Genomic DNA, 15,463 nt, shown 5'->3' with positions numbered 1-15,463 from the left:
GTGCAGTATCGTTTTCTTTTCCTGAGAAATGGAAAAGGCAGAGACAGGATGTCGTGTTGTGTAACTCAGAGTTTGATGGTTATCTGCTCCAAGTGAAGTCAGACTTTTCTGCAACAGTTTCTGGTAAATCAGAACCGAAAGAGAAGAGTTTCATTTTCAGTCCTGACAGATTTCGGTTTTACTAATGTGCTCCACTTCTTTTGAAGCCTTGAGGAAGAAGTAATTAATGCTGGAATAACACCTAAGAATCTGAAACTGCAGCAAATAATGACTAATCAATGTAATTAATATTAATTAGGGTTGTGTATAAATAATATAATGAATGAGCTGAAGATGTTTTCAATCACAAAGAAAGTCTTAAGCTTAAGTCAAGCTGGCAGCAGGTTAAAGATGAATCTCAGTTAAACCTGATAAACACCACCGACCCTCCTCCTCTATTTATTTTTAGTCAGCGGCGGCTTCGGGCATGCGCAGTTCATGTGCAGCGTGGCCGTGGGTGTCCTCTGCCTGTGAGGCAGAGCGCTGTGACCGCTGTGGGACGCCCGCATGTGTGTTCACCTCAGAGTCTCCAAAAGTCTCGAATAACACCAGAAAAGTCGCTAATCGCTTTTCTTTTTCAAACAAAGTCGCTAGAGGGTCCGAAAAGTCGCTGAGTTGGCACCACTGCTTGACGCTCGTTGTCATAGTAACGTCCTCCCTCAGCGGTACTCCACGCACGCGCGCTGTTTTGGCGCCGATTTATCTGCAAACAGAGAGGTCCCTTAGCTCGCTGAGCGCAGAGCATATAAACGCCTCAGTCTCAGTCCGCAAAAGGAGCGGATTCGGTCGGGTCGGCGATAACATTTGCGTGTGAACGCAGCCTTTTGTCGAACCGCCTCGGAGAAACGTTTGTTTTGCTTTTGCCGCCTCAGGTCCAAAGTGCACGTCAGTCAAACGGCGCAGGCGCGCTGTTCAGCAGGAGGCCGGAGCTCCGACCGCGCCACAGGTAGGTCCACCTTTCATTAATGTGGCATTAATAATGTTGCTTCCTATCACATTTTGTTTGCACCCTAACAGGATTATGAAAGCATCCCAGGCCGAGTGTTTTCTGCGCACCCACCTGTGCAGAATTGTAGAGCGTGTGAGAAATGTGGACAGTTTGGTTGACTTCCTGAGTCAACCACGTTCCTCTGAGCAGAGCCTTCTTTCTAAAGAAATGGTCAGTAAGATCCGTGCTCAGAAAACAGAGGAAGCTAAAATGCGTAAACTTTATGAGCACCTGAACTCAACCAGAGGATGGGAGTTGACACTGCAATGGCTGAAGGACAATGAGCCTGATGTGATTAAAGAGCTGGGTAAGCCTGTGTGTCTTTAACAGCAGTGCTGATCTCTTTATCCTCCCTTACTCAGTGGTATCTCACTTAAAGATGCAAAGGTTCAGAATCATTAGATGTAAAGGGAACAAGAATGATATCTTAATAATAAACGGTTTTAAGATCAGTTTGACTTGGCATGTGTGGAATTAATTATTGAATTATGTATTTCATACAGAAAACAGCAGCGAGGCAGACAGTGAAGCCCCAGCAAGTGAGTTGTTATAAAGTGTGCATCACTCTTTCAGTATTATTTCATATCTCTGTCATGTAAAGGTTACAGTGTTTCACAAAAGTGAGTACACCCCTCACATTTCTGCAGATATTTGAGTTTATCTTTTGATGGGACGACACTGAGAAAATGACACTTTGACACAGTGAAAAGTCGTCTGTGTGCAGCTTATATAACAGTGTAAATTTATTCTTCCCTCAAAATAACTCAATATACAGCCATTAATGTCTAAACCACCCGCAACAAAAGTGAGTACCCCCCTAAGAGACTACACCCCTAAAAGTCCAAATTATATATATATAATATTGTTTGTTTTGTTTGTGTATTAGAGATAGATAGATAGATAGATAGATAGATAGATAGATAGATAATTTAACCTTGTCTTTGTGCTCTCACATTAAAGACAGTAATCTCACCCCATACTCTCTCTCTCACACACACAACACACACACACTGACTCACACACATTAACACACACTCACATTAACACACTCACACTGACTCACACACATTAATACACACACTCACTCACACTGACTCACACATATTAACACTCACACACACATTAACACACTCACACACACATATAGGAAAGAGGTGCAGAAGCTCTGCAGAAGTGGATCAGACAGACAGTGGCCTTGCAGCACCTAGTAAGTCTTGTGTTTTTTCTAGTTACTGTTATAATTATTTAAACATCAGTTCAAGCTTTAATTGTTAAAAATGTCAGCTGTACTTTTACATGTTCACTCTAATTTGTTCCTCTTCACAAACGTTAATTTGAACTGACAAACTGACTGAGATGCAAGAACAAAGCTTCCTAATGTTTATTCTGAACTGTATGGCGAAAAAGGAGCTAAAGACATTTAACTCCTTTTTCCTATTCAGGTTTTGTCAGAGCTGTAAAAAGCTGTCGCAGTGCATGCTGGGAACTGCAGTAAATGGTGAAATGGCTAATATTATTGAGAAAATTGAAATCATTTTGCGGGGCCAATAAGACTGAGCCACGGTGGTGTACCAAATCCAAAAGATTAAAGCAACCGAGCCCATCGATCCAGCCCAGGGCCAAAATGGGTTACCTGTCCAACAAGAGTGTAAAGACAAAGACGACAAGGAGGTCATGAACACGCAGGGTGATCTAGATATGCATTCTGGTGAAGATTCATGCGCAGCCGAGCCATCTGCCAGTGTAGGTCTGGCAGCAGATCCAGTGCAGAGTGAGGAAAAGTCTGAAGCTCACACCATATCACTGTCTGAAAAGGCAAGTGTGCCACCTCAAACGTCAGATGTTCCAGAGTGACCAGGAGCTCTCTGCGTTAACCAACACCTACGATTAAACGAAGATGATAATTATCTAGAGCTGCATTTGAACATGCAGTGTGGCTCAGATTTGATTAACAAAGCATCTCCTGAAGCAGAGCCTGGTCCTGTAGGCAGGGTAGAAGAGAGTCTGATGGAAAGTGAAGGCCTACATGCAGATACCAAGGAGAGCAGTGAATATGAATTCTTTATACTAAAAAAAGGACGTAGATATGCCCAAAGTGTGAAAGTGTGAAGGGTTTGTTTTGGAAGTCTTTACCCCGTCTCTAGCAGCATTCAAGAACATGCAGAGAGAAAAAATACTGCACTTTATTTTACCTCCGCATGTAACCCATCCGTGAAGTGAAACACCACATACACACTAGTGAATACACACACACTAGGGGGCAGTGAGCACACTTGCCCAGAGCGGTGGGCAGCCCTATCCACGGTGCCCGGGAAGCAGTTGGTGGTTAGGTGTCTTGCTCAAGGGCACCTCAGTCATGGACTGTCGGTGTTGGGGATCGAACCGGCAACCTTCCGGTCACAGGGCCGGTTCCCTATCCTCCAGCCCACGACTGCCCCCTGTCCCCGATGATGTGGAAAAACGTTACTAATTAATTAAAGTTAAATCAAAGTTATGTGCACGCATATGAACCTGAGTGACATCCCATTCTTAATCCATGGGGTTTAATATGATGTCGGCCCAAAATTATGTGTCCAAACCCTGTATCTGTGTGAGTGCTGTCCGAAGGCCTTTGGGAAACATTCTCCATGCTCAAGAAGAATAAACGACCTGCACTTCTGAAATCTGAAGAGTCTTCTCACATTTTTAGTTAGTTTGATTCTTTTGTTTTCCTTCAACAAACCGTTAAATTCGTCTTATTTTACCAAACATAAATAATACCTAGGCTTAGTAGTCGAACAAGTGTCAAGCGACGACAACAGTAAGTGTGTTTTATAGACTGGACAGTGAGTGGACACCGTGTTTAAGAACTCCAGTAGTACTGCTGTGTCTTACAGTGCAACACACACTAACACACCACCACCACGTCAGAGTCACTGCAGTGCTGAGAATGATAGACGCTCAAATAATACCTGCTCTGTGGGGGTCCTGTGAGTTTCCTGAACATTGAAGAACAGCGTAACAAAGTATGCAGAATGTAGATGGACTACAGTCTGTAACTGTAGAACTACAAAGTGCTCCTATATGGTCAGTGGAGCTGATAAAGTAGACATGAGTGTAAAAACGAGGAGGTGTTCCTAATAATAATCATAATAAAGTTCTCAGATAGTGTTTATATAAGACCTTTAATATGGCCTCACTAAATCCATACAGTTGTGTGCAAAAATTCATATTTATAAATGTATGTATATACATGAACTTTGGCACATACATACATGTATGTGCATGCGTGCGTGCATGCGTGCGTGCGTGTGTGTGTGTGTGTGTGTGTGTGTGTGTGTGTGTGTGCATATATATAAACATCAACAGTCACTGTTCTTTTATTGCTCAAGTCAAACTTTTATTAGAACAGCAGGTCAGAAATGGCAGAACTGAGGAAGAACACAAACTGAAAGCAACACTAGAAGAAAGAAGCAGAAAAACACAATGTGCAGCTTTGGTGAAGTTCAGGGACATGGGGAATTTTTCGTGGCATCGCTGAGCAACATCTTCATTGGAGTGCTTCTCACGGCCACCTCTTTAATTCTGCCCATCCCCTGATTAGATGAACAATCGGAGGGCTTCCCTGCAGAACGCACCCATTTCATGTGTGCAGGGTTCTGTGGAGCTCATTTTGATCCTCATGTTCAGAAGTTCCACCTCTCCAGCAGCTTAAGAGGAGAACCACCAACCCAGCCCTTCTGCTACTTCTTCTTCTTCCTCTATGCTGCACTAACAGTCACGGCTCTTTTACTGCAGAAGTCAGTCTTTGCTTACAGCTCCAGAAAGTAATGAAAAGAAGTAAAAGCAATAAAAACCAGATAACCTAAGAAAATCAGAAACCACAAGCAGCAATACAGGAATTGCAGCTTTGATGGAGTTGGCGGTTGTCTGGTGGTCTCCTTTGTGACAGTGCAGAGGTCCTCTAGGCAGACTGCTACATCATCAGGCACTTTAGTGCGTCTCTCACCGCGAGTGGCGCACTTCTCCTCACGAAGCGTGATGGTGCTGCTCTGAAGATCTCGGAGGTGGGACGGTCCTGCTCTCGGCTCATGCTGCTCGAGTGTAGCGGGTTCTCTCTCGCTTTTGCTTTTTTCCTCACGGCTGCCGAAGAGCACTGGAACCCTGTTCAGCTTATCAATCACCTGTGGGAACAGGATGATGTGATCATGAGGGTCTTCATGGTGTGATGGTCCTGGTTTTGGCTCGTGCTGCTGAGGTTGCACTGTTTCTTTCATGCTTTTGACATGTTTCTCACAGCTGCCAAAGAGCACTGGAAGCCTGTTTAGTTCATCAGTCACCTGTGGGAACTGGATGATGTGATCACGGGGGTCTTCAAGGTGTGATGGTCCTGGTTTTGGCTCGTGCTGCTGAGGTTGCACTGTTTCTTTCATGCTTTTGACATGTTTCTCACAGCTGCCAAAGAGCACTGGAAGCCTGTTTAGTTCATCAGTCACCTGTGGGAACTGGATGATGCGATCACGGGGGTCTTCAAGGTCTGATGGTCCTGGTTTTGGCTCGTGCTGCTGAGGTTGCACTGTTTCTTTCATGCTTTTGCCATGTTTCTCACAGCTGCCAAAGAGCACTGGAAGCCTGTTTAGTTCATCAGTCACCTGTGGGAACTGGAAGATGTGATCACGGGGGTCTTCAAGGTGTGATGGTCCTGGTTTTGGCTCGTGCTGCTGAGGTTGCACTGTTTCTTTCATGCTTTTGCCATGTTTTTCACAGCTACCAAAGAGCACTGGAAGCCTGTTTAGGTCATCAGTCACCTGTGGGAACTGGATGATGTGATCACAGGGGTCTTCAAGGTGTGATGGTCCTGGTTTTGGCTCGTGCTGCTGAGGTTGCACTGTTATTTTCATGCTTTTGCCATGTTTTTCACAGCTGCAAAAGAGCACTGGAAGCCTGTTTAGCTCATCAATCACCTGAGAGGCCAGGATGGTCTGATCACGGGGGTCTTCATGGCGGGACGGTCCTGCACTCAGCTCATGCAGCTCTGGTGCCGAAGTGACTTTCTTACACTTTCCAGTGCTGCTCTGAGTCGTTGCTGCTGCAGGAACACCAGGCAGTCTCCACTCAGACGCGCTCTTGTGGTTAGTGGAGGACGTCTGTCTGCGTGGAGGAGCTTCCCGTGAACTTGGTTCAGTGCCATCATTCTGTCCATCGCCGCCCCCTCCTTTCTCATTCCGTCCGTTTTTTCCAGCCTCCCGTTTGGCGAACAGGCCGAGGGCTTTCTTCGTTTTTTTCTGTGTCGGCGCGCATGTTCTTCTGGGGTTCCCAGCGTGACTGGTCCTGCGGCGCTCATTCTGGTCCTCCTCCTGGTCCTGTCCTGAAGCTCCACCTCTACAGCAGTTCAGAAGGAGAACCATCCGCAGAAAGGTGACCACCGCCTGGCCCTTCCGCTTCTTTTCCCTCCTCTGCTGAGGCAGTGGGTCCATGCCTAGGACCCACGAGTGTTCGCGAAGATCATGTGCACAGTTCAAGCGGCAAACTTGAAATGAGAGAGAACGCGCGGCGTGTGACGTCACAGTGGGCGTGGCGTCGCGCCTTGGTTTTGTTCTGCTATGACGCCACTGCCCTCTGACCGAGGGACCTACACAGTGAATGAGCAGCCTGTAAAATTCAAGCCCTTATAGTGAGGAATTAAGTAGCTACATTAAGAGTAATTTTTTTATCCTAATCTAACTTTTAATTTCTAATGAGGCTTTTTAACTTTCTAATTGAATCATAATGTGATTTTTAATTCAGTGATTTTCTCTTTTAATTTTTTAAATCATATTTGAATTCCGTTTTTCTTTCTGTTTTGTGTATTTTTTTTAAAAAACTCTATTTTTCGGCTCTATTTTCTCATTTGTAAAGCACTTTGAAGGACTTCTGAAATAAAAATGAAACCATGAGCGTCTGAGGGCGGCGGGTGAAGTGGGGCAGTAAAATGTGCTGTTATTGGACAGTAAATCTGACCATCATTAGAGAAGCCGCGCTGTGATACAGCTTTGATGTCCAGACGCTGGGGTTTGAGAGTCCGGCTGGACCGGAAACCGATGAAACTTCATGGAAATGAAGTCCGTGTTAAACTCAAGTTCTGACCCAAACTTGGCTGGCTGGCCTGAGCTTAGCCACCTTAACTGCTTCGTGCCTTAGTCACAAACACACCGCGGGTACACGAGGCTTAAGGTCGCTAGTTTCTTGTCTGAATTCTCCGTTCCACCTTAAATCGTCCTCCAGTTTGATTCCACTAAATGCAGCGCCATTTAAGGTGGAACGGAGAATTCGATCGAGAAACTGGCGAAGAAGAAACTCGAGCTCCGCGGCGGCTGCTTCCCCCTGGAAAACGAGTTTTAAATCGGGAATAAAATTAAAATTAAACCTTAAAAAAGCGAACAAGCGGAAAACGTAAACAACAACAACCACCGCCCGGCTGCCGCGAGCTGTTTACGTTACCGTGTTACAGTCACAGCGCGAGCTTGAATTTTTATTAACGCTGATGTTTATAGCTTTTTATATCTGAATTGATCAAAGAAAAATACACTTACATTACGTTTCTCTAATTAAAATATGATCCACACACTGAAGATCACAGTTTAAGAATAACTTTGCCTTAGACCACAATATAGAAATATGTCCACATATGCAGTCGAGACTGACGCGGCTTTTTTCTGAATTTCTACAAACACCATTTCATTTTATAGTAAATGAGTTTGGGCTGGTTTATGTTTATGAACAGACGCCTACAGATCAACATAGTAAAGGAGCTCATCTGTGATCCTGAGTTTAAAGCCAGTTTTTATTCAACTTAAACTTGGAACTAAGTTGTAAATAAATCTGAAACTGAAACTTTGCTTGTGTGTAAAAAGTGATTTCAGAGCCACTCGGTTCTCCCTGATGGAAACTGTTTACCTTCAGTGTTTTGCAACAGGACAAACTAATTAGAGTTGACAACTTTGCTTCATCTACATCTTAAAATGGGGGCAGTCGTGGGCTGGAGGTCAGGGAACTGGCCCTTTGACCAGAAGGTTGCCGGTTCGATCCCCAGCGCCGACAGTCCATGACTGAGGTGTCCTTGAGCAAGACACCTAACCCCCAATTGCTCCCCGGGCGCCGTGGATAGGGCTGCCCACCGCTCTGGGCAAGTGTGCTCACTGCCCCCTAGTGTGTGTGTATTCACTAGTGTGTATGTGGTGTTTCACTTCACAGATGGTGGAGGTGGAATTTCCCCATTTGTGGGATTAAAAAAGTATCACTTAACTATATATAATGTGTGTGTGTGTATATATTGCTTGCAATATGTTACATTAAGACAGACAAATTCATTCTGATTTCTGATTCGTTATTTACATCATATTAACATCAAAACATCTCACCAGCTTTAAAAATGTTCAATCTAATCTGCAATCTGTTAACATCAGTGTTTTCTTAAACAGATCTCAAGACCCTGTTCACCTTTGCCAGCATGGAAAAATGGGTCTCTGATTTGGAAAACAGCCAGAAACACACTGATGAGCTGAAAGCCAAACTTGCAGGTGGTCAAATGGAGGCACTGAAAGAAAACCTGAAAGATAAGAAGCTGAAAAAAAGTTTTTATTTCAGCATCAGTGAGGTTAAAAAAATTGACAGTAACCGAAAACTTAAGTTATTTTTACAGTCACAGGGTGTGGAGTTTCCTGACATTGCGGTAGATTTGTTTTTTGAGAGAGATGCAGAGCTGAGGCCTCAAAATGTTCGAAAGCAAGCAAAAAAACTCCAAAGAAAACCTCCAAAGCCTGATTTAGAAGATGACGCACCACCAGAGGGCACCACTGTGGACATGCAGCAGATTGTGAGTGCAAACATGCAGTATGATTCCGGACTGGGCAGCAGTGAGCCTCATGAGGCAGAGGAGAACAGGAAAGACTGGGCAGCAGATAAAGACACAATGACACAGGAGGTCAGTGACCAGGCAGCAGATAAAGACACGATGACACAGGAGCTCAGTGACCGGGCAGCAGAAAAAGACAAAACGCCACAGGAGCTCAGTGACCGGGCAGCAGAAAAAGACAAAACGCCACAAGATCAGAAAGAAAACAAGTTGAATAAACATCACAGGCTGCTGTGTGAATGGGTAAAGAAAAAATGCCACAGTAAGGAAAACGTCAAAAAAACGTTCGACTGCATTTCAATTAAAAATCAAGTGGTGCACAGTGAGTACCCGTGCTTCATTGCAGAAAAGGTCATGGTGTATACAGACCCCCAAACTGGAGTAAGACAGATCATTGTCCCTGATAAGAAGAATGAGGCTGCCAAGAAAAACCTCTTAAAGGACACTAGAATTTCCCTCAATTATCATATGTGGGTCTGTGGTGTTCAGAGTGCAGTGCTCATCAATCAGGAAGAAAAAGTCATTCATTATGACCCGTCTTTTGAAGCCACTATAAAACTGTGTGAAAGGTTGGTGTTTGAAGTCTTTGTCCCGACTCTAATATTGTTCAAGAACCTGCAGAGAGAGATGTTCGACTCTCTCATCACAACCACTAAAGATCTCTACGGCGCTGACGTCGTGGACTCACAGGCAGAGTGATTCATTTACCTGCGTTCCATGTCATATTTGATTGGGATTTGAAGTCTCTATGCAGTAAATGCCTGTTTGTTCTGCACATCTCCACACATACAAAGACATTTTTTCCCCTTTCATTCTGTCCACACAAGCCCTGAAAAGAAAATTCATGAAAATGAAAACTGTCAGGCCGCTAAAGAGCATGCCAGAACATAATGTAGTGTAGTGTGATTCAATTGCTTCACACACTTGCCTTAACATTTTCAAAACCAGCTGTCTTGACAATCCAAACGTTTGACGTCTGGCGTGATCTCCCCTCATCTGCTCCACAGCAGGGCATGCGGGCGACTTTTCTAACACTGACAGGCGATTTCATTACAGTTGTCTGCTCTTCAACGTGCAGACGAAGCAGCTCACTCAACAACAACAGTGATGTCCTTGACAAGCAAAGACTTTCTTGCCATTCTTCTTCAACAAATGCTTCGTTTTCAAAGTTGTATCGTCTTGTCCAAAACTGGCGATGTTGGTGGCAGGATCGGTGTCGTGGGAGTGCTGGACCTAGCAGTGACCTCTTTAGCAGACTCCAACACCTCTGTTCTTCAGTGCAGCGTAGGGGAACCTGCAGATTTATGTGTAAACATGTGACAAGTCCTCATCTTCAATCACACAAAACCAAGTGGTTGGTGTAGTGTAGTGGGTAACACCTGCCTGCTATGCTGGGGATCTACACACACACACCCCTAGTGGTGGACAGTAACTGAGTAAATGTAATGAGTTTCTGTACTTTAGTATTTTTGGTGTATCTGTACTGAAGTTTCTCCGTTCTGGGCGACTTTTTCCTTTCACTCCGCTACATTTCAGAGTCTAATATCCGACTTTTTCCTCCTACATTCTGAGAAATCTGTCGTTCCTTTTGGTTTCTGTGTGTATAAATACGTAACATGTCAAAACGAAAGAAGCGCAAAGCCAGAGCACCAATCAGGGCCCAGCGGTCACTTTGTTTAGAGCTGGTTTTGACCTGTTGGTCATACCGACCCAGTGCAGCACGCGGTTCAACGTCAGCGCAGCAGCGTAAAACTTTGGGAGAGTCTGTTCAACATAAATGATGAACTAACCTAACTTTGTGTAAATAGAGCACAATGTAGAAATATGTCCACATATGCAGTCGAGACTGACGCGTTTCTATTTTTCCAACTTTTTTTTTTATACATTTAAGTAGCAAAGTTATGTAAGTATGTTATGTAGGCTGGGGTAAGGAAGGAGCGGTCATGCGACTATAAAAAGGGAGTCAGATGAGAAGGGGTCAGAGCTGACTTGGGAGATACATGATGCATGTTCTCTGTTTGTAACCTCTCCAGAATTCCGTAATAAAACCGTTTGTTTCACTTCAGTCTGATCTACTCGTCTCATTTATTTTGCATCAACGAACACGCAGGACTGGTTTCGTCCACAGTAACAAAGTTATGTAAGTGAAGCTTTTAGCTTATTTGCACCTACCTAGCTAGTACATTTAATAATAACAGTAGTAGGAATGTTTAGCTTTCCTACCACATTAAGCTTCTTAGTATATTATGCAGTCCCAGGAACAGCTTCCAGTCTTGATCTGGGAACATCATGCAGTTGTGTTGACCCTTTCATCTCATTATTATCTCCTATCATCATCTCATCTGCAAATTGGGTAAACTCTGTTAATCTCGGCTGTATCCCTTTAGCTCTGGAGCCGCCTTGATTAAAATACAAAGGAGTCGGACTCGACTTTAGACTCGAGTTGTGAATCACTGCAGTGCAGACAAAGAACTTATATTAGCCGCATTCCAAAGCCAAGGAAGGCTGCATCTCTCGGCCACCACGTCACTGAAAGAGAAGGACCCTTTGTATACAGCCTAGAAATGCAGCCTGTGTTCTGAGTGATTTCGAGGACGCATCAGATGCAGATCCTTCCAGGCCTTCTCTGCGCAGGAATGACGCAAAAGAGAAAAAACAGCACCAAGAAAATGACTGTAAACAGAGCCGTTGGAGCAGAGCTTGTTTCAAAATGCAGGTTGTTCATGTCCTTGAATTTGTTTTTATTGCCTTATGAAGTGTAAAATGACTGACTCATTAAAGCATTCGTCCTTATATCGCATATCGTCCATATATTGTACTTTATTTAGAGGTTTTAGTGTATAAGTATGTTATGTGCAGGTCTGGCACTGTTTGGGTGCTGGGTATGTTCTCTATGTGTGTGTGTGTGTGTGTGTGTGTGTGTGTGTGTGCCTTTGTTTCTGCAGGTTGATAGTCCACCTGACCTTACATCCAACCTTACACCAAGCTGAGGAGTCCAACAGGAAAGGTTGAGGCGCCTTATACATTTACAGTGGGGAAAAAATGGATTTAGACAGTCACCAATTGTGCAAGTTCTCCCACTTAAAAAGATGAGAGAGGCCTGTAATTGACATCACAGGTAGACCTCAACTATGAGAGACAAAATGAGAAAAAAAAAATCAGAGAATCACATCGTCTGATTTTTAAAGAATTTATTTGCAAATAATGGTGGAAAATAAGTATTTGCTCACCTACAAACAAGCAAGATTTCTGGCTGCCACAGACCTGTAACTTCTTCTTTAAGAGGTTCCTCTGTCCTCCACTCCTTACCTGTATTAATGGCACCTGTTTGACCTCGTTATCTGTATAAAAGACACCTGTCCACAACCTCAAACCGTCAGACTCCAAACGCCACTATGGTGAAGACCAAAGAGCTGTTGAAGGACACCAGAAGCAAGATTGTAGCCCTGCACCAGGCTGGGAAGACTGAATCTGCAATAGGCAAGCAGCTTGGTGTGAAGAAATCTACTGTGGGAGCAATAATCAGAAAATGGAAGACCTACAAGACCATTGCTAATCTCCCTCGATCAGGGACTCCACGCAAGATCTCAGCCTGTGGGGTCAAAATGATCACAAGAACGGTGAGCAGAAATCCCAGAACCACACGGGGGGACCTAGTGAATGACCTTCAGAAAGCTGGGACCAACGTTACAAAGGCTACTGTCAGTAACACACGACGCCGCCAGGGACTCAGATCTTGCGGTGCCAGACGGGCACTTCAAACTTCAGGCGAGCGCATCTGAAGTTTGCTAGAGTGCATTTGGATGTTCCGGAAGAGGATTGGGAGAATGTCATATGGTCAGATGAGACCAAAGTAGAACTGATTGGTACAAACACAGCTCGTCAAGTTTGTGAAGCATGGGGGTGGCAACATCATGCTTTGGGGCTGTTTCTCTGCAAAGTTAATAACGATGTTTAGCTTCATCTTTACAAGCATTATTAAAATCAAACAAAACTTTTTCCAGATATGGAGAAAAATCAGCATCAATATGATCATCCACAGTCTTTCCAAAACATTTTAGCAAAATCACAGGGAGGAAATAAATAAAATAAGGTTTTGGGATGTACATCACAAAAAGGAGCTGTGTGGTTTACGCTCTTAATTTACGATGTGACGGACTTTCTTCTAGTTTAGATCTTTCACAAATTTGTTCAAGTTAAATATAATACAAGGAACTGAAATGATCTGTTTGAAATAATGCATGAATGCCTTTGCTGCTGTTTTTTTTCAGCCCAGAAAAGCAGCGTATTTAGGCATTAATTGGGTAAAGGATCAGAATAAGAACGGGTGGAGCTCCCACTTTCACAGAACATTCTTTTGGTAGCACTGGTATTTTATTTATGGAAAAAAAACATCCATTGTTTCTGTTGCTTCCTGAGGGTTTTATAAAGTGTGGCTTTTTTGATGGGTTGATATCACAACATACAGGATCTTAAAGATTTAACTGGTCAACAACGGCAGATGGCCATCTAAATGCTTTAGATGGATTTAAATGTGTTCTAGAGGAAAGTAGTGGTCTCTAATGGTAACCATTAAGCTTCAGATTCTAATCCTAATGGTTTGTAATTGTTCTTTTTTCAGCAGGGATAGTAAAACAAATGTAAGCCCCCCTTAATTTTGAATATATATATATATATATATATATATATATATATATATATATATATATATATATATATATATATATATATATATATTCAAAATTAAATCCATCTAAAGCATTTAGATGGCCATCTGCTGTTGTTGACCAGTTAAATCTTTAAGATCCTGTATATGTGTGTATGTATATATATGTATGTGTGTGTGTGTGTGTGTGTGTGTATGTATGTATGTATGTATGTGTATATATATATATATATATATAAAAAACCAAACATGAATTTCTGCATGTTCTCCCCGTGTCTGCGTGGGTTTCCTCTGGGTTCTCCAGTTTCCTCCCACAGTCCAGACATGCAGTCAGGCCAACTGACATGGTAAATTGCCCCTGGGCCTGAGTGTATGTGTGAGTCTGTCTGCCCTGCGATGGACTGGCGACCTGTCCAGGGTGTGTGTGTGTGTGATATGAATTTCCTCAATTAGTTTGGGTTTTTGACAAGCTGTTTCATCCAGTTTGTCTTCAGTGTTATTAAAAGCAGGGAAACTGAAACCGAAACTGAAGCCCCCAGATTCATATGTGCTCTTCATCCACTGAGGATAACCTGCCGAGTGTGAGACGTACCTGCTCTCTGCTGTTCCTCCTCCTCTTCTGCAGCCAGTCAACAGTCCTCTGCTGTTCCCTCTGGCGTTCTCAGTTCAAGGAGGCCGCAGCGCTACCCCAGCGCCATCTAGTGACAGATGTCAAAAAAGCACTGAAATCAATCTGCATTTCTAAAAGGTCGACATATTTCAAACACCCGTTTGATGCTGGACCTCACTGATTATCGTGATATTTTATGATTTTCACTAGGCCTTAGACACGATCAACCAATTTGTTGATTAACCAATTTGTTATAAATCTGGGCCACACTTTTGTTAAAAAGGTTTAAGTCAAACACAAATTCTCAAATTCTTGGCCTGCTAACAGAACAGAGCTCCTCAGAGGCCTCAGTTGGTGTCGTGTAGTGGGTAACACGTCTGCCTTATACACTGTAGACTGGGGTTCAATCCCCCACCTGGGCAAACACCCTACACTATACCAATAAGAGTCCTTGGGCAAGACTCCCAACACCACCTTGGCCTCCCTGTGTAAAATGATCAAATTGTAAGTCGCTCTGAATAAGAGTGCCAGTAAAATGTAAATGTTTTCAAACTTCTCGGGTTTAAATCTTAATCTTACAATATGAGCTCCTAAACAAACGTGACTTTACCCCCAAATGTAATGTTCCGGTCAAAATGTCTCTTCCCTCACTATTAAAATGACTAAAGATGTTAGAAATATCAACGATTTAAATTATGTTCCCATAACAGCATGCAGAAGAGCCCACGCAGTTTTTAATGCAGCGCCACCTGAAGGCCCAAAGATCACAGCCAGTAAATACCGGTCATCTCTGAATCTTTTAAGGTTATTATGGCCTGTAGCCGGCGGCAAGGTGGGTCGCACTGTCACCTCACAGTGAGGAGGGCCTGGGTTCGATTCCCCGGCCGGGTGACCGGGGTCCTCTCTGTGTGGAGTTTGCATGTTCTCCCCGTGTCTGTGTGGGTTTCCTCTGGGTTCTCCGGTTTCCTCCCACAGTCCAAAGACATGCAGTCAGGCCAATTGGACATGCTAAATTGCCCCTGGGTGTGAGTGACTGTCTGTGTCTGTCTGTCTGCCATGCGATGGACTGGCAACCTGTCCAGGGTGTATCCTGCCTTCTGCCCGATGACCGCTGGGATAGGCTCCAGCACCCCCCCACGACCCTGACGGAGAGGCGGCTTCGAAGATGGATGGATGGATGTTCCGTAGACGACTGAGAAACGTTGTTCTTGGATTGAGTATTTGATCATGCTGTCTTTCACAGAGTGGTGAACCCCTCCTCATCTTTACTTCTGAAAGATTCGGCCT

General features: G+C 43.8%; 1 protein-coding gene across 2 annotated transcripts; it reads left to right on the top strand.

Annotated features, from left to right (window-relative positions):
* The first annotated feature begins 87 nt into the window (after positions 1-87).
* On the top strand, positions 88-10,344 carry LOC108426260. Of its 2 annotated transcripts, XM_017695614.2 has the most exons (5): positions 88-985; positions 1,057-1,334; positions 1,531-1,566; positions 2,175-2,234; positions 8,467-10,344. In XM_017695614.2, exons 2-5 carry the CDS (start codon positions 1,061-1,063, stop codon positions 9,597-9,599), a joined length of 1,503 nt encoding a protein of 500 aa, XP_017551103.1. In that variant the 5' UTR covers positions 88-985; positions 1,057-1,060; the 3' UTR covers positions 9,600-10,344. The 2 variants fall into 2 exon arrangements, with proteins under 2 accessions (XP_017551103.1, XP_037393617.1); XM_037537720.1 differs by having other exon boundaries at positions 88-1,334.
* The last annotated feature ends 5,119 nt before the right edge of the window (positions 10,345-15,463 follow it).

This window comes from Pygocentrus nattereri, chromosome 4 (genome assembly GCF_015220715.1).
Source record: "Pygocentrus nattereri isolate fPygNat1 chromosome 4, fPygNat1.pri, whole genome shotgun sequence".
Taxonomy (NCBI): Eukaryota; Metazoa; Chordata; class Actinopteri; order Characiformes; family Serrasalmidae; genus Pygocentrus; species Pygocentrus nattereri.
Note: the sequence above shows the minus strand (reverse complement) of the source record. Positions and strands in the feature narration are given on the sequence as shown.

What these genes read in the sequence shown, in the direction of transcription:
- LOC108426260 (XM_037537720.1), top strand. Translation starts at nt 1,019, where the DNA reads ATGTTGCTTCCTATCACATTTTGTTTGCACCCTAACAGGATTATGAAA. An exon ending in AGACAGTGAAGCCCCAGCAA is followed by an intron (nt 1,567 to 2,174) that starts GTGAGTTGTTAT and finishes ACACACATATAG; the next exon opens with GAAAGAGGTGCAGAAGCTCT. An exon ending in CAGTGGCCTTGCAGCACCTA is followed by an intron (nt 2,235 to 8,466) that starts GTAAGTCTTGTG and finishes TTTCTTAAACAG; the next exon opens with ATCTCAAGACCCTGTTCACC.